General features: G+C 49.4%; 1 protein-coding gene across 1 annotated transcript in view; it reads left to right on the top strand.

The window, feature by feature from the left end:
• LOC119967469 (exostosin-1-like) overlaps positions 1–19,349 on the top strand; it is an 822,909-nt gene that overhangs the window by 648,296 nt on the left and 155,264 nt on the right. The window contains exon 6 of the mRNA XM_038800037.1: positions 15,586–15,718. Coding sequence (XP_038655965.1) covers positions 15,586–15,718 — 133 coding nt within the window. The remainder of the gene's footprint in view (positions 1–15,585; positions 15,719–19,349) is intronic.

Below are 19,349 nucleotides of genomic sequence, written 5' to 3'. Positions count from 1 at the left end.
GTGTGGGGGGTAGGGGGGAAGCGGGGGTTGGGGTGTGGGGGGTTGGGGGGAAGCGGGGGTGGGGTGTGGGGGGTTAGGGGGGTAGCGGGGGTGGGGTGTGGGGGGGTTGGGGGGAAGCGGGGGTGGGGTGTGGGGGTTAGGGGGTAGCGGGGTGGGGTTGTGGGGGGTTAGGGGAAGCGGGGGTGGGTGTGGGGGGCGTGGGGGGGTTTGGGGGGAAGCGGAGGTGGGGTGTGGTGGGTTAGGGGGGATGCGGGGGTGGGGTGTGGGGGGTTAGGGGTGAAGCGCGGATGGGGGTGTGGGGGGTTAGGGGGGAAGCGGGGGTGGGGTGTGGGGGGTTAGGGGGAAGCGTGGATGGAGGTGTTGGGGGGTTATGGCAAGCGCGGATGGGGGTGTGTGGGGGTTAGGGGGTAAGCGGTGGTGGGGTGTGGGGGGGTTAGGGGGGAAGCGGGGTGGGGTGTGGGGGGGTTGGGGGAAGCGGGGGTGGGTGTGGGGTTTGGTGGGAAGCGGGGTTGGGTGTGGGGGGGTTGGGGGAAGCGGGGGTGGGGGTGTGGGGGTTTGGTGGGAAGCGGGGTGGGGTGTGGGGGGGTTGGGGGAAGCGGGGGTGGGGTGTGGGGGTTTGGTGGGAAGCGGGGTTGGGTGTGGGGGGGTTGGGGGAAGCGGGGGTGGGGTGTGGGGGTTTGGTGGGAAGCGGGGTGGGGTGTGGGGGGGTTGGGGGAAGCGGGGGTGGGGTGAGGGGGCGTTGGGGAAGCGGGGGTGGGGTGTGGGTGGGTTAGGGGGAAGCGGGGTGGCGGTGTTGGGGGGGAAGCGGGGGATGGGGTTGTGGGGGGTTAGGGGAAGCGGGGGTGGGGTGTGGGTGGTTAGGGGGTAAGCACTGGTGGGGTGTGGGGGGGTTGGGGGGAAGCGGGGATGGCGGTGTGGGGGGGAAGCGGGGGTGTGGTGTGGGGGGGTTGGGGGAAGCGGGTGTGGGGGGTTAGTGGGGAAGCAGGGGTGGGGTGTGTGGGGGTTTGTGGGGGAAGCGGGGGTGGGGTGTGGGGGGTTAGGTGGGAAGCGGGGTGGGGTGTGTGGGGGTTTGGGGGGAAGCGGGGGTGGGGTGTGGGGGGTTAGGGGAAGCGGGGGTGGGGTTTGGAGGGAGCGGGGGGTGGCTGTGTGGGTGTTTGGGGGGAAGCGGGGGTGGGGTGTGGGGGGGTTAGGGGGAAGCGGGGGTGGGGTGTGGGGGGGTTAGGGGGAAGCGGGGGTGGGGTTGGAGGGAAGCGGGGGTGGGGTTTGGAGGGAAGCGGGGGTGGGTTTGGAGGGAAGCGGGGGTGGGGTTTGGAGGGAAGCGGGGGTGGCTGTGTGGGGGTTTGCGGGGACGTGGGTGTGGGGGTTAGGGGGGAAGCGGGGTGGGGTGTGGGGGGGTTAGGGGGAAGCGGGGGTGGGGTGTGTGGGGGTTTGGGGGGAAGCGGGGGTGGGGTGTGGGGGGGTTAGGGGGAAGCGGGGATGGCGGTGTGGGGGGGTTAGGGGGAAGTGGGGATGGCGGTGTGGGGCTTTGGGCGGAAGCGGGGTGGTGTGTGGGGGGGTTAGGATGAGGCCGGGAGTGGACCCCACCCTGACTCCAAACATGCCTTGTCCACCGTGCGACAATGCCCATTGCCCCACATGGACATGTGATGGAGTGTCCCTGACGCATGGAGGGGACACAGAGGTGGTGGTGTTCAGAAATAGCCGTGAGTCAAACGGTCAGTAGCGATCTGTAGCTCACAGCTCATCGCAGAGCGGGTTGTCAGCATCCAGCATGGCAGTGTTCACACCCGCTTACGGAGGTAGCAGTCTACCGACAGTAACGAGGTGACGCGGGTGTAGAGCGGCATGATGGTGGTGCCGTGTCTGGTAGGGTTCGGCGTTGGTGCGGGATGTGTCTGAGGGGGGTGCTGGCTGGTGCCAGTGCACGGGGTCAACAGTGCCAGTGCCCTGAAGAACGATGCCCTCCCCCTAGTGAACGAACCATGCGGCGATCAGCGCATCTCGTGCCCGCTGCCCCAATCGGTTCCATCGTTTGGCCTCTCGGCTGCACCCGCGCACCGACGATGTCTGTGCCCCTCCGCCCTCCCACCCCTCCCCCCTCTTCCCCCACACCTCCTCCTCTTCCCCCACACCTCCTCCTCTTCCCCCACACCTCCTCCTCTTCCCCCACACCCTCCTCCTCTTCTCCCACACCTCCTCCTCTTCCCCCACACCTCCTCCTCTTCCCCCACACCTCCTCCTCTTCCCCCACACCTCCTCCTCTTCTCCCACACCTCCTCCTCTTCCCCCACACCTCCTCCTCTTCTCCCACACCTCCTCCTCTTCCCCCACACCTCCTCCTCTTCTCCCACACCTCCTCCTCCTTATGATCAGCGTCGCTGGCCACTTTGGCCTCACGTGCGTCCTCCTCCTCCTCCATCACATCGCCCCTCTGTTGGGCGATGTTGTGCAGCACGCAGCATGCAAAGACGATCCGTCCAACCCTGTCGGGGTCGTATTGCAGGGCGCCCCCTGATCGGTCCAGGTACCTGAACCTCATTTTGAGGAGGCCAAAGCACCTGTCCACGACACCCCTGGTTGCTGCGTGCGACTCATTGTACCGGCGCTCCACGTTGGTCTGTGGTCTCCGTATGGGCGTCATTAGCCACGGCCGCAACGGATAACCCATGTTACCCAGCAACCAGCCCCTCATCCAGTGTCGGTGACTCTCGAAAATTGCGGGGATGATCTGCTGCCAATATAAAGGCATCATGCACGCTCCCGGATACTGCGCGCACACGTGCATAATCCTCATCCCCTGGTCGCACATCACCTGTACGTTGATCGAGTATGCCCCCTTCCTGTTCATGAAGACGTCCCTGTCCCGCAGTGGTGCACGCAGGTTGACATGAACACCATCCACGACGCCCTGTACCATCGGTATGCCGACCACCTCGCCGAATTGCGATGCCCTGGCAGCCCGGTGAGCGTGGTCCTCTGGGAAGTTGATGAACCGTCCCGCGATTGCATAGATGCCATCGGTTACTGCCCGGATGCACCGATGCACCGAGGCCTGACTGATCCCACACAGGTCCCCACTCGGCGACTGGAAGGAGCCGGTCGCAAAAAAATTCAGGTCCATTGTTACCTTCAACCTCACTGGGGGGGCATGTCCTCCCCCTGTTCCACGTGGCTCGAGGTGCGCCAGCAGGTTGCATATTTGTGCGACCATCCCATGGCTCATCCGGAGTCTCCTCCTGCATGCCACCTCCATCATGTCCTCGTACAAGATGAGGTTCCGGTACACTCGGTCACGCATGGCACGCCTCAGCCGCTTTGGCACGACCACATGATCGTCCTCATCCCCAGATAACCCTTCAGGATCTGTGCTGTCGTCCTGTTCCCGGCTGGCGACGTGCGGGTGGTCCGCACCCTCCGCCTCCTCGTGAACTGGTTGGGCATGATGGCCTGCAGCAGCAGCAGCAGCAGTGCCTGGCACGGGGCCCTCTCTGCCGCTCCCTCTGCAGCACCCTCCGCCTCCTCGTGAACTGGTTGGGCATGATGGCCTGCAGCAGCAGCAGCAGCAGTGCCTGGCACGGGGCCCTCTCTGCCGCTCCCTCTGCAGCACCCTCCGCCTCCTCGTGAACTGGTTGGGCATGATGGCTTGCAGCAGCAGCAGCAGCAGTGCCTGGCACGGGGCCCTCTCTGCCGCTCCCTCTGCAGCACCCTCCGCCTCCTCGTGAACTGGTTGGGCATGATGGCCTGCAGCAGCAGCAGCAGCAGTGCCTGGCACGGGGCCCTCTCTGCCGCTCCCTCTGCAGCACCCTCCGCCTCCTCGTGAACTGGTTGGGCATGATGGCCTGCAGCAGCAGCAGCAGCAGTGCCTGGCACGGAGCCCTCTCTGCCGCTCCCTCTGCAGCACCCTCCGCCTCCTCGTGGACTGGTTGGGCATGATGGCCTGCAGCAGCAGCAACAGTGCCGTGATGGTCCCACCGACATCTCCCTCTTCCGCTTCGTCAGTCAGCACGACTGGCTGACTATTTTATTTTGCGGGGGTGAACGGCGACGGCGTGACCTGGGGTCATGCCGTCGGGACTTCGGCCCAGCCGGAGAATAGCGGGGGCCTGTGTGAAGCGCCTCGATTGCCCTCTCGGCAGATTCTCCGACGTGCGCGGCACAGACCCTGAGGAAGTTGGTCCCTCCGGTTGGGAGAATGGCAGGACGGCGTCGGGCAGGCGTCGCACGGGAAAATGGCGTAAACATCGATTCTCCGGGACGGCGCGGCATGGGAGAATCGCGCTCAATATTTTTACATTTATCCTGCTTCTACACATGTGGTGAGTATCATAAAGTGTCCTTTCTGAATAGGTCTATTTAGAAACAAAATACTTCTGCTGTATTTTTAAAAAAATTATCCTTTGCTGATCTGTTCATCTTTTCCTAACACGTCTTATCAAAGCTACTTTTGAGCTAATTGTTCAAATAAGATGATTGCATGTTTAAAGCAACCTTACAGAAATCCTCACAAGTAATTCTAAAATATTTTCTTGAATATTTTGAGCATTATGAAGAATTCATTAAATTGAGGAAAGAATATGTTGAGGCTATTCTGCAAATGGTGCGAGATTTTTCATTCCGTTTTATCTATCTATTCAATATGATTTCCGAAAAGCACTTGACTTACTTTAAGTAAAGAAATAATGGAATGACTGTTCAATTTTAGATGGAATTGACAAATAGCAGTTTGCTACAACCTTGTTGCTATTTGCTGACCTACAGTGATAGAGTTTAAAGAGTGATAGACTGACAAGAAGATTACATATCACATACAAGGTCAGAAGATTGCCTAATCCCATAATGTCACAGGGCTTGAGAAAATGGTCTCTGCCACCCATTTCTGGATAGATTAATTGATGCCCTTGCCAAAATAATATTATTGTGAAGAACAGATGCAGTATGACTTTTGTCACAATTATTTTTTTCTGTTTAAGCTTAAGGCAGAAATACTTGACAAAAACATTTGAATTAAACAAAATAAAGGTTTTACCCTATATGCAAATTATTACATAGTTCTAGTAACTTCCCATGGTGTTGCATATACTGAACAGGGGAACTGGAGTAGGACAGTTGCTGACTTTAGGTCAGCAAATAGCAATCTCATTGACCCAGCATTCAATGAGATCATGGCTGATCTGTGATCTAATTCCATATCCCATATCTCTTAATATCGTTGCTTAACAAAAACCTATCCATTTCAGATTTAAAATTGACAACCGATCTAGCTTTAGCTACTGTTTGTGGGAGAGAGTTCCAAACATCTATCTCACTTTGAGTGAAGACGTCCTTCCTAACGTCTCTCCTGAATGGTCTGGCCCTAATTTTTAGACTATGACCGCTAATTTTAGAATCTCCAACCAGTGGAAATAGTTTAGCTTTGAAGACCAATCAATGGGAAGGTGTCAAAGGGATAATTGTGCAGGGGAATAGTGGGAATAGATAAATAAGGAAAGGGCAAATGGCAGATGGAAGGAGACCGAGATGGAAGAGGGAAAGGAGAGGTGAGGATGGAAAAGGAGATGAAGGGGAGAATGTTTGGGAAAGGAGATGGATGAAGCAGAAGAAAGGAGAAAGAGAACAGTAGAAAGGAGTGGGGGATGGGAATAATGGCCATGGGATGTGGAGAGGACAAGTTAGAAAGGAAGAAAGAGAAAGAAGGATCGGAATGAGGTGGAAGAGAGAGGTATTAGGGAAGGGGGTGGACAAAGAATAGTCAAGTTGTAACAATGTCGCTTGGAACTGGACAGCAAGTTGCTTTGACTCCTTTCCTATCCGAGGCTTGAGATTTTTTTCTCATATAGCCTGGCTTCCCCAAATCTTTAACTTTGAGTCAATGATGGGGTGGGTGGGATGGGAGGAGGGATGCAGTAGGAGGCTGTAGGAGTAGCTCCCCTCTTCAGGGTCTGATCTGTTCAGTTTTGAGGGAAAGACTGGAGTATCCCTCACCATAAATTAATTTTCTGTTGGAGAACATAAGTGATCTTCACAGGAAGCTAATCCACCAACTTAGTGGAAACAAGTCAGGAGCTTTCTTCATTCAGAATTCAATATTTTGCTCAATGAAGTGTTGGAGATAGTGCTCTTCCTCCAAGGAGAATTTGATATTCTGCACATTGCACAGAGCAGTACTAAGAAACATCTATTTTTTAATGTATAGTTTACACAAAGAGAGCATGCAGAGCAGTGGGTGCTAAGTGTTCAGGTCTGTGTCCCACTTAAACTCAGGACAGGACCAACTGTTGTTCATGATAGAGCAATGTTAAATCAGTGTCCAACATCATAACCATGCTCTCACTAAGACCGCCTATTTCCACCTTTGCAATATCGACTGATTTCATCCTTGTCTTCACCATTCGATGCTGAAACCCTTGTTCATGACTTTGTTACCTCTAGACTTGACTATTACAATACACGTTAGTGTGTCTCCCATATTTTACCCTCCAGAAAGATGAGATCATCCAAAACTCTTATACCTGAGTCTTTAAGTATAACACGTCCTGTTCCCCTATCACCCCAGTGCTTGTTGACTTACAGTGACTCCTGGTCAAGCAATGCCTTGACTTTAAAAATGTTATTCTCAGCCTTGTTTTCAAATACTTCCTTCGCCTTGCCTCTCTGTATCTCTATCATGTCCACCAGTCTCATAACCTTGCGTGATATCTACACTCCTCTAATTCTAGCCTCTTGAACATTCCCAGCTATAATTGTTCCACCATTGCGGGCTGTGCCTTCAGTTACCTATGTCCCTAACTCTGGGACTCCTTCTCTACGTCTCTCTTCCTCACTACCTCACCTTCCTCCTTTAAGATACTCCTTAAAACCTAACTCTTTGACCAAACATTTGGTCACCTGACCTATTATCTCCTTTTGTAGCTCAGTGCCATACTTTGTTTCATAAAGTTCCCATGAAGTATCTTGAGACATTTCATTGCTTTAAAGGCAACCTATTAATATAAGTTGTTGTGTGAATAAATAAGCAGAGGTATACATTCTTCCTTCTATTTTCACGAGGCAGGAATCATCAGAGGCCTAGCCAAAACAGTAGCCAAAGAGACATTTCAAACATTATTTATCACTTGAAAGAGTTACCAACTAAAAATACTGGTTAAAAAAAATATTCATTAAAACTAATTAACTGAAGTGGTTTTTCATATGGCGCCGATTTGGAGCTAAAAGAAAAATACTCTGCTCCACAAGTGTCACCCAGTGGCCAGAGTTTGCAACTGCTATGTTACCACTCGTTAGAAAATTCATACAGAAAACATGATGGAACAGGTATCACCAACAAGTGTTAACACAATTAACACAGAGAAATCCATAGTCAATGTTGACACAGACCTGTTCAATGACAAAGCATACAGTCTGTATTAATATATACATTTTAAAGCAAGCTTGAGGTTAAAAAAGGACTCAATTTTCAAAGATGAGTATTAGGGAATGTAGAGGACAAAGTGGGGATGGTACTTTTGTTTCAATGTAATCATTGTTGCCCTGATGACATTACTGGGCTCCATTTGCTGACTTTGCACTCAAAGGGGGGGGGGGGGGAGCAGATTGTAGAATCAACACCATGCTAATGTCACCCCATCTCTGACCTATACTCTGTTCAAGCATGTTTCCCTGTTGGAATGCTGAATCAGTGAATTTATTCTTGCTTAATAGTAGCTGTAGGAGACCGTTTTCAATCATCCAGTAAATTGTGAGAATGTCACGGTAGTTGGTGGTGCAGTGGTAATGTCACTGGGTTAACAATCCAGAAACCCAAGTTAATGCTCTGGGGACATGGGTTCAAATCCCACCACGGCAGCTGGTGGAATTTGAATTCAATTATTAAATCTAGAAATAAACAATCTTCTGTCCTATCGAAATGCCCTCTGAAATAACCTAGGAAGTTGTATCAAACCGCTAAGAAGTCCAAAGACTAAAAGGTGACACACCACTCGGTATTAATCTTAGGTACCACAAATGACAACGGAAAACCCAGCCTGTTGAACTGCAAAGTTCTCCGCTCTGTTAACCCTGCAAAGTCCTCCTTAGTAACTTCTGGGGGCTTGTGCCAAAATTTGGAGAGATGTCCCACAGATTAGTCAGGCGACAGCCTGACGTAGCCATACTCACGGAATCATACTTTACAGGCAATGTCCCAGACACCAACATTACCATTCCTGGGTCTGTCTACCAGAGGTGGCGACATGTGATACAGAGACAGGAGAAAGTTGTCATGAGAGTTCTCAACATTAACTCTGGACCCATGAAGTCTCATTGTATCAGGTCAAACAGGAACAAGGAAACCTAATGTGGTTACCACCTACACCCCTCTCACCCTCAGCTGATGAATCTGTATTCCTCCCATGTTGAACACCACCTCGATGAAGCACTGAGGGAGGCAAGGGCTTAGAATGTACTCTGGGTGGAGGACTTCATTGTCCATCACCAAGAATGGCTCAGGAGCAACACTACAGACAGAGCTAGCCAAGTCCTAAAAGATATAGTTGCTAGACTAGGTCTGCGGCAGTTCTTAAGGGGACCCAACAAGAGGAGAAAACCTAATTCTCACCAATCTACCTGTTGCAGAAACATATGTGCATGACCGTGTTGGTAGGAGTGACCACTGCAAAATCCTTGTGGAGACAAAATCCCTGTCTTCACATTGAGATACCATCCATTATTCATGGTATAACCACTGTACTAAATTTAATGCTTCAAACTGATCGAGCAAATCAAAACTGGACATCCATGAGGCACTGTGGGCCATCAGCAGCAGCAGAATTGTATACAACTACCATCTGTAACTTCATGGCCCGACATATCCCCATTCTGCCATTACCACCAAGCCAAGGGATCAACCCTGGTTCCAGGAAGAGTGTAGGAGGGTGCAGGCATTCCTAAAAATGAGGTGTTAACCTGGTGAAGCTTCAACAAAGGGCTACTTGCATGCGAAACAACGAAAGTAGTATGCGATAGACAGAACTGAGCAATCACACAACCATGGATCAGATGTAAGCTCTGCTGTCCTGCCACATCCAGTCATGGATGGTGCTGGACAATTCACCAAATAACTGAAGGAAGAGGCCCTATCCTCAATAATGAGAAGTCCAGCACATCAGTACAAAAGACAAAGATGAAGCAACAATCTTCAGCCAGCAGTGCCAGGGGAATGATCCATCTTGGCCTTCTCCTAACATCCCCAGCATCATAAATGCCAGTATGCAGTCAATTCGATTCAGTCCATGTGATGTCAAGAAATGCCTGAAGATACAGAATACTGTAAAGCTATGGGCCCTGACAACATTCTGGGAATAGCACTGAAGACTTGTGCTGAATCATAGAATTTACAGTGCAGAAGGAGGCCACTTGGCCCATCAAGTCTGCACCAGCCCTCACAAAGAACACCCTACTCAAGCCCACATATCTACCCTATCCCGGTAACCCAGTAACCCCCACTTAACCTTTTTGGACACTAAGGGCAATTTAACATAGCCAATCCACCTAACCCGCACTCTTTGGACTGTGGGAGGAAACCGGAGTATGCGGAGGAAACCCACGCAGACACGGGGAGAACGTGCAGACTCCGCACAGACAGTGACCCAAGCTGGATATCGAACCTGGGACCCTGGAGCTGTGAAGCAACTGTGCTAACCTCTATGCTACCGAGCTGTCCGGTAAAGAACTATCTGTGCTGATAGTCAAGCTGTTCGAGCCCAGTTACAAAATTTGCACTACCTGGCAAAGTGGAAAATTGTCCTGGTGTGTACTGTCCACAGAAAAACAGGACCATTCCAACCTGGACAATTGCCGCCCCATCAGTCTATTCTCGATCATCAGTAAAGTTATAAAAGGTGTCATCAACAATGCTATCAAATGGTATTAATTCAACAATAATCTGCTTCCTGTTGCTCAGTTTGGGGTCTGCCAGGGCCATTTAACTCTTGACCTCATTACAGCCTAGGTCCAAACATGGACAAAACAGCTGAACACAGGAGATGAGGTGAGATGACTGTCATTGATATCGATGCACTGACTTCCCGTGGCGGCCATGGAGGAGTAGGTCGCACATTTGATAGCTTCCGCCTGTGACGGACTTTTGGACCTTTTTTCCCCCGTTTTTTTCTGGATTTTATGGGATAAATCGGTGAAGAGTGAGACAGTGAGGAGAAATCCTCCTCCGGTGTATGGAGAATTGGACCAGAAGTGGCCATGTGGGAAGACAAAGTCCTATCAGGAAGACGAGAGCAGAGCTGGTAACACGGGACAGCATGGCGGAGAGCAAGGGCCATGGGAGACGGCACAGTGGTCGACGGATCAGCTGGTGAAGTTTTTCGAAGATTGCTTCGCTAAGCTGAAGAAGGACACACTGGACCCGATTAAGGCTTCGATTGATCAAGTTGTGCACAATCAAGAGACCCGCAGAAGAGCGATCCAGGAGGTGGAGAAAAAGGTGCCTGAGCACGAGGAATACATAACCATGCTGGAGACTAAGGGGGAGATGCTGAATGACCGCCAGAAGAGAATGCAGGAGAAGCTGGAGGGCCTGGAGAACAGGTCCAGGAGGCAGAATGTTTGAATTGTTAGCAGTGAGGGATCTGATGTGAGGGCTTATGTAACGGACATGTTGGGAAGGTTGATGGGGAGCTCCTGGAAGTGGATGGAGCGCACAGAGCCCTCGCGAAGAAGCCCCGAGCGAACAAGCCACCGAAGGCAATGGTGGTAAGCTTTTACCGATTTCTGGACAAGGAACACGTTCTGCAGTGGGCCAATAAGGAACGGAGCAGCACGTGGGGGAATTGTGAGCTGTGCATTTATCAGGACCTGGACGCAGATTTGACCAAGAGGCGAGCTGGGTTTAATCGGGCAAAAATGGCCCACTTTAAGAAGAGGGTGAAGTTTGTGATGTTGTACCTGTCGTGTTAGGTGCACTATTTTAACACAGGCTGCAACTGGTTGCTCCCCAACCAGGCCGATTACATGAAACGTCAGAGCGTTGAATGGGCCGGTAAAGAGGACTCGCGTGTTTGTGCATTTGAGTGGACTGAAAGCGGACGTGGCAATGCTACAAGAGACACACCTAAAGGTTGATCCAGAATTGGACCGGTCAAAATCCAGGACAGGGAGGAGGCCGACCGCGGCAAAGGAATTGAAGGGGTTTATGGAACATATGGGGGGAGTAGACCCATGGAGGTTTGCACGGCCGAGGGCGAAGGAGTTTTCTTTTTTTCTCACATGTCACAAGGTTTACTGTCGCATCGACTTTTTTTGTTCTGAGCAGGGTACTCGGCAATCGCAGTGGTGGATCATGCCCCGCATTGGGTGGCTCTATGGGTTAGTGTGGAGAGAGGGCAATGCCCGTTGTGGAGACTGGATGTGGGGTTGCTAGCGAACAAAGCGACCTGTTGGCGGGTTAACAAGTCCATCCAGAACTACCTGGAAACAAATGATACGGGGGATGTCTCTGCAGCAACGGTTTGGGAAGCTTTGAAGGCAGTGGTCAGAGGGGAATTAATCTCGATACGGGCCCACAGAGAAAAGGTGGAACGGGCTGACAGGGGCTGGTTTAGCTCACTTGGCTAAATCGCTGGCTTTTAAAGCAGGCCAGCAGCACGGTTCGATTCCCGTACCAGCCTCCCCGGACAGGCGCCGGAATGTGGCGACTAGGGGCTTTTCAAAGTAACTTAATTGAAGCCTACTCGTGACAATAAGCGATTTTCATTTTTTTCATTTCGAGAGACACGTTAGTGGAGGAGATACTCCAGGTGGACAGGAGATACTCAGAGGCCACGGATGCGGGGCTACTGAGGGAACGGCGGAGGTACAAGCGGAGTTTGGGCTGCTGACCACAGGGAAAATGGTGGAACAGTTGAGGAAAGAAAGGGGGGTTCATTTTATGAGTATGGGAAAAGGCAAGCAGAATGTTAGCGCACCAGCTCAGAAAAAAGGAGGCGGCCAGGGAGCTAGGTAAAGGAAAGAGTAGAGGCGGGAATACTGTCCTGGACCCAGTGAGGGTGAATGAGGTATTTAAGGACTTTTATAGTAAATTATATGAGTCGGAACCCCCGACTAGGGTGGAGGGGATGAGGCAATGTTTGGATCAGTTGAGGTTCCCGAGGGTAGATGAGGATCTGGTGGAAGGGCTGGGAACCCCAATGGAGATTGAGGAAATAATCAAGGGGTCGGAGGGCATGCAGTCGGGCAAGGCTCCTGGGCCTGACGGCTACCTGGTGGAATTTTATGAGATGTTTTCAGAGGTATTGAGCCCACTGCTGGTGAGGACATTTAACGAAGCAAGAGAGAAGGGAGTACTTCCCCCCCCCCCCCAACAATGTCGCTGGCCTCGATTTCATTGATCCTGAAACGGGAGAAGGATCCGGAGCAATGTGGGTCATACAGGCCAATTTCTCTACTGAATGTGGATGCCAAACTGCTGGCTATGATACTGGCTACAAGGATAGAGGACTGTGTCCTGGGGGCGATAGGGATGGGGGAAGTAATGCGAAACCTGGGGGAATTTGGCAATTTTTCAGGGTATAAATTGAATATGGGGAAAAGCGATATGTTCGCGATCCAGGCAAGAGGACAGGAGAAGAGACTGGGAGAGCTGCCGCTTAGAATATTAGGGAAGAGCTTTTGGTATCTGGGAATCCAGGTGGCCCGGGAATGGGAGGCACTGCACCAGGTAAACCTATCCCGGTTGGTAGAACAAATGGAAGGAGATTTTAAGAGATGGGACATGCTCTCGCTATCTGATGCACGATCAATAACTCCCGAAGCGAGATTGTAGGACAATTGAAGGCTTTATTGAACTAGATGTTTCCCCCAGCAGCGCAGGTACAGAAATGCAGCAGCTAAGGAAACACAGACTTTTATTCTCCGCCTTACTGGGCGGAACCAGCAGGCAGGCTTCACCAATGATCTTACAGTATCAGGTACCTCCAACACCAATGATCTTACAGTATCAGGTACCTCCAACCTGGGTACCGTAATGCCCCTAATACCGACTACCACACTATCACTGGCGGGGAAGGTACAGACCGTGAAAATGACTGTCCTACCCAGATTTCTGTTTGTCTTTCAGTGCCTCCCCATCTTCATCCCAAAGGCCTTTTTCAAGCGGATGAAAGGTTATTTTGGGCTTTGTGTGGGCGGGTAAAACTCCGCGAATGAAGAAAGTGTTGCTGGAGCGCAGTCGGGGGGAGGGTGGGTTGGCGCTGCCGAACTTCTGCAATTACTACTGGGCGGCTAATATAGTCATGATTAGGAAGTGGGTAGGTGGGGTAGGGGTCGGTGTGGGAGCAGATGGAGGCAACGTCATGCAAAGACACAAGTTTGAGAGCACTGATAACGGCACCTCTTCCGTTCTCTCTGGCCCGATACTCCTCATCATGTTCCAGGCTTAGCCTGATACAATTTAAGGTAATCCAACCGGGCACACATGACAGTGGCTAGGATGAGCACGTTTTTCGGGGTAGAGGATAGGTGTGCGAGGTAGCGAGGGGGCAGAGGGCCGGATTGTTGTTTTATGGTGGGGTGTGGGAAGATTGCGATGGGGTGGAAATGTTTAATATACCATGTTTATGTCATTGTTATTGTTAGTATTATAAAAAATTTCAAATACCTTAATAAAAAAAATTTTTTTTAAATTGATATCGATGCCCATTTGGCTGAGTGTGGCATTCAGGAGCCCTAACAGAACAGGAGTCAGTGTGGTGAATAAGGGGGGGGGGGGGGGGGAAATCTCCACTGGTTAGAGTTATACCTAGCATAAAGGAAGATGGTTGTGGTTGCTGGAGGTCAATCATCTCAGTCCCAGGACAATGTTGTAGGAGGTCATCAGGGTAATGTTCTTGGCCCAACCATCTTCAGCTGCTTCATCTGTGGCCTTCCCTCCATTTAAGGTGACTCCTCAGAGACTGAAGCAGTCATGTGCCCATCTGCAGCAAGGCCTGGACAATATTTAGGCATGGACAAACAAGTTTCAGCTAACATTTGTGTCACACAAGTGTCAGACAATGACTATTTCCAACCATTTCCCTTTGACATTCAATGGCATTACTATCGCTGAATCTCCTGGGGATTACCATTGGTCAGAAACCAAACTGGACCCGCATAATAATACTGAGGCTAAAAGAGCAGATCACAGGCTGTAAATTCTGCAGAAAGTAATTCACCTCCAGAAACCCCAAAGCTTGTCCACTATCTACAAGCCACAAGTCAGGAATGTGATGGAAGGGGCAGCACGGTGGCACAGTGGTTTAGCCCTATGCCTCACGGCGCCGAGGTCCCAGGTTCGATTCCGGCTCTGGGTCACTGTCCGTGTGGAGTTTGAACACTCTCCCCGTGTTTGCGTGGGTTTCGCCCCCGCAACCCAAAGATGTGCAGGGTAGGTGGATTGGCCACGCTAAATTGCCACTTAATTGGAAAAATGAATTGGGTACTCTAAATTTTTTTTAATAAAGGAGTGTGATGGAACACATTTGACTTGCCTGGATAAATGAGGCTCCACACCTCTCAGGACAAAACAATCCACTTGATTGGCACACCATTTACTTCCTCCACCACTAACACATAGTGGCAGCAGTGTGTACTATCGACAAGATTCACTGCAACAACTCACCAAAGCTCCTTCAACAGAGCCTCTATCACCCAGAAGGACAAAGGCAGCAGATAGACGCATGGGAACACCACCACCTGCATATTACCATCCAAATTACACACCATCCTGACTTGGAACTATACTGCCATCATTCACACAGTGGATGCACCTTCGCCACATGCAGTGATTCAAGAAAGCAGCTCACCACCACCTTCTCAAGGGCAATTAGGATGGATAACATATGCTGGCCTTGCCAGTGTAGTGCGCATCTGCTGAAATAATTTTTTAAAACTATGAATGGAATTTGCGGCCTCTCTTTTGGATTGCAATTGTGTTCCACGATTTTATTGTGAAATATGTTACTGCATCTCAATGAAATGTATTTGTCTACTGTTTAAAACATACCATCAACATGATAATTTTAAACTGGTAATCATGTTGTACAAAGTTAAAGTACAGCTACTTCTATATATTGATAACTGCAAGTAATTTGATAAAATAAACATTGTAAAAATGTAATTGCAGTTGATTGTAGGTCTTGGCAGAAGTTGTCAGTTTTTCTAATGCTTTTTACGCAAGTCAAAATTGCAACGGGCAATAGTTTCGACACAAAGTAGACCCCTGCCTCTATCTGGAAAGAAAATGACAATGCCAATAGAAGATATTTAAATTTTATTGGCAAAATGTTACTGCTGTGAAGATATGCAAGTACGAGTCTCAGTTCTCACCCTGAGCTGTTTCAACCTCACAAAATGTGTGTTCTTGAGCAGCTGTGTTCCTTTGAGAGTCCACAGCAGACCTCCAGCCTCTCCTCTTCTCACAGTATCTTATATTTGCTGAAGTATGGAAGTATGGACATGGTAGTTTTTAATAAAATTTGAAATAGTGCAAAGGGTATAAATTGTGCAAACTGTACAATGAAAATCAAACTGAATAATACTTTACATTATTATCTTCCACAGATTATACACGATAGGATATATTCACATATAGCAAGAAATACGTTCATATGGAATAAACCGCCAGGTGGACTTTACATATTACCACAGTATTCAACAAATTTAGCTGCTCTTCCGTTTTATTATTTAAGTTTGGGTAAGTGCTGCAATTTTCGATGTATAGTTTTGATGTAGAATGGATTTTATTGCTTTGCATTTTTTAAAGTGTTAAGTAATCATAATATTATCAGATTACTGGGGATAGAGGCAATTGCACTGGAATAGTAATCTCGAGGCCAAGGCTAATGTTGTGCAGGACCTGGGTTCAAAACACATCCAAGCAGCTGGAGGAGTTTGAATTCAATTAATTAATCAATCCAATTAATAAGAATCTGGAATTGATAAGACTAGTCTCAGTAATGGTGACCATGAAATTATCAATTATCATTAAAAAAACCTATCTGGCTTACTCCTTGAGGGAAGAAAATTTGCCATCCTTGCCTGGTCTGTGCTGTATGTGACACCAGGTCCACAACCATGGGCTGGATTCTCCCAAAATGGGACTATGTCCCCATGCAAGCATAAAAATGCTGGAGTTTTACTCTGGAGATTCCTGCAAAGAAGATCAGCTAATTCAGTGCCCTGCAGGGGGCTAGCAGGGACCCAGAGTAATTATTTAGCTGCAGATACAGGCCGCACTAGGCCCGATTTCAGCGTGGATTTGGATTCTCCGCCCCCAGGCTGAATGCGATTTTGGCGCAGGGCTGCGGAGAATCCAGCCCCATTTATACTCTCTGAAATGGTCTAGCAAGCTATTCAGTTGTACCAGAAACAGCATTAGAAAAGTCAAAAAGGAACAAAACCAGACATACCACCCGGCATCAACCTAGGCACCGGAAGCAATAACGGCACACCTAGATCTGTTGAGCCTGCAAAGCACTCTTCCTTGTGCTAAATTTAGTGCGGGATTCTCCGGCCGTGTCCACCTGGCGACCAGACAATCCCGCCCGAGGTCAATGGACTTCCATTGTCTGCGTCTCACCCGTGGCATTCTTGCGGCGGGCGGGGCGGAAGAATCCAACCCTTAGATTTACTTCATGGACATTGGGCACAATGTTTCGCGAGGTGTTCCAAGCTCGTAAATCTCATGAGAGGACTTCTTTAACGGCCTCATCGCGTCACCGAATCGGGCATGATGGGCTGATCGATCGCACCTAATGCCCAGAGACCACAATCATCATCCTTGGTAATGTCCTGTCCTGCAGGCAGGGCAGATTTGGAAGGGAGTTGTCCAGGAGGTCATCAACATTGACCCCGACCCTGTGAAGTCTCATGGCATCAGATATAACATGGACAACAAAACCTCCTACTGATTATCACCTACTTTTCCCCCTTAACTGATTAATCAGTTCCCTGACATGTTGAACATCACTTGGAAGAAGCACTGAGGGTGGCAAATGAACAAAATATTCTCTGGGTGGGGAGCTCAATGTCTACCATCGAATGTGGCTCAGTAGCATCAGCCATGTCCAACCTGACAAAGCCTGTTTTGGGGATAATATTAGAGTCCATTATAAATTATGTAATAGCAGAGCGTTTCAAAATACATGATATAATCAGAGTCAGCGTGGCTTCATGAAGTGGAAATAATGCCTCACAAATTTATCTGATTACTTTGAGGTGGTAGCAAGCCGGATAGATAAAGGAGAATCAATAGATGTAATTTCCTTTGATTTTCAAAAAATGTTTAATAAGGTCCTACACAAAAGGCTACTTAATAGTCAGGCTGGGGGTAGTATGTTAGCATGAATAGAGGATTGGCTGACTAGTGGAAGACAGAGTTGGGATAAGAGGGGCATTTTCAGGATGGTAGTCTGTAACTCATGGAGCACCACAGGGATCAGTGCTGGGGTCACAATTATTGACAATACATACTGATGAATTGAAGAGGGAAGTGAATGTACTGTTGCAAAATTTGCAGATGACACAAAGATAGGTGGCAAGGCAAGTGCTGAGGATGACACAAGTGTCTACAGAGGGATATAGATAGATTAAGTGTGTGGGCAAAAACTTGAATATAATGTATGAATATATGAAGTTATGCACTTTGGTAAGAAGAATAAAGGAGCTGAATATTATTTAAATGGAGAAAGACTGCGGATGTCCTTGTTAATAAATCACAAAAAGCTAGCATGCAAGTTCATCAGGTAATAGGGAAGACAAATAGAATGTTGGGAATGGAGTATAAATATAGGGAAGTCTTACTAAAACTACACAAGACACTAGTTAGACCATATCTGGAATACCGGGAACAGTTTTGGTCCCCTTATCTGAGGAAAGATATACTGCCATTTGAGGGCAGTCCAGGGAAGACTCGCAAGATTGATTTCAACTTTCGAGGGATTTTCTTATGAGGAGAGGTTCAATAGGTTGGGCCAGTACTCATTGGAATTTAGAAAAATGTAAGCTACATTTTTGCAAAACTATCTCTGGTTCACTGTCTCAGTCCAAAGGTTATAGGCGTGATCCTCCGGCCACGCTGCGCCGGAAAAACAGCTCTCTGCAGCTCAGTTGTGGCAGAGGTCAGCAGGGTCTGATAGCACTGGATATGGTCCAGACATAATGAAAGACAAAGGGCGCGGTCCAACAGCACACTGCACCAGTGAAGCAGCTTGTCGCCTCGCAGTGTGGCTGTTGAAAGCCGGGAGACCCCCTCCCAGGATCTACCCAGCTCGCAACGCCTCGTGAGATTCAACACAATCTCACGAGACACTACAATGTGAATCTTGCCCACAATGGGCGTGATCACTTTTTAGCAAATCTGGCAACCTGGCAGTGTCACCTGGGTGGCAGCCTGGCACTGCCAAGTTACCCAGGTGGCACTTCCAAGCTGCCATTTTTTGCATGTGCACGATCGGGCTGGAGTTGCCTGGTGTGGATGTTGGGGGGGACCACGGACCCTACCATGTTGCATTGGGCTGCGGAGGGTGGGGGGAGAGATCGGTGATTCTTTTCGAAGCCTCAGAAATTGCTCCCTACATTGGGGAGGTCTGGCAAGCGGAACTCCCCATTGTAAAAAAAAAGGCTATGTGCAGCCTCGGCTGCGCATTCCCTGTTCATGCTCCTTACTCAAAGTGAGTCATGGTGAATAGCCATGTGTTTCTCCACACTGCAGTGTTGGGAAGCACGCGGCTAAATGCACTCGCTCGGGGACTTTGTTCCCTTTTGGGAAGATCGCATCCCATGTTTTCAAGACTCCCTCCAGAGACATGAGCATATATCTGGGCTGACATTCCCGTGCGCTATTTAAAGCTGCTTTGTTGGAGGTGCTGTCTTTCAGGTGAGCCATTAAACCGAGGCTCCATCTACCCTCATAGTTAGATGTAAACAACCCCATGACACTCTTTCATAGAAAACCCAGGAAGTTCTTCCTGATGTTTTTGCAATATTTATCCTTCAACCAAGCTCACTGAAATAGATAATCCAATCATCATTATATTGCTATTTGTGGGACTTTGCTATGCACAAATAGGCAGTTGCATGTAAAGCAACACAACACTGACTTAACATTAAAAAAAGTAGTCAATTAACTGGGGTCAGTTAAGTTGGGACATTCTGAAATCATGCAAAGCAGTGTAGAAATGCAAGACTTCCTTCTTTCTTTTGATTTTTCCAGTTTGTAAGTTTTTTTTGGTCCCCAATCAGTTGTAGTCCATTTTCAATGTCAGTGACTATGGGCGGAATTCTCCGCTCCTCACGCCGGGTGGGAGAATCGCGGGAGGTCCGCT

Source organism: Scyliorhinus canicula, chromosome 6 (genome assembly GCF_902713615.1).
Source record: "Scyliorhinus canicula chromosome 6, sScyCan1.1, whole genome shotgun sequence".
NCBI classification, from domain to species: Eukaryota; Metazoa; Chordata; class Chondrichthyes; order Carcharhiniformes; family Scyliorhinidae; genus Scyliorhinus; species Scyliorhinus canicula.
Note: the sequence above shows the minus strand (reverse complement) of the source record. Positions and strands in the feature narration are given on the sequence as shown.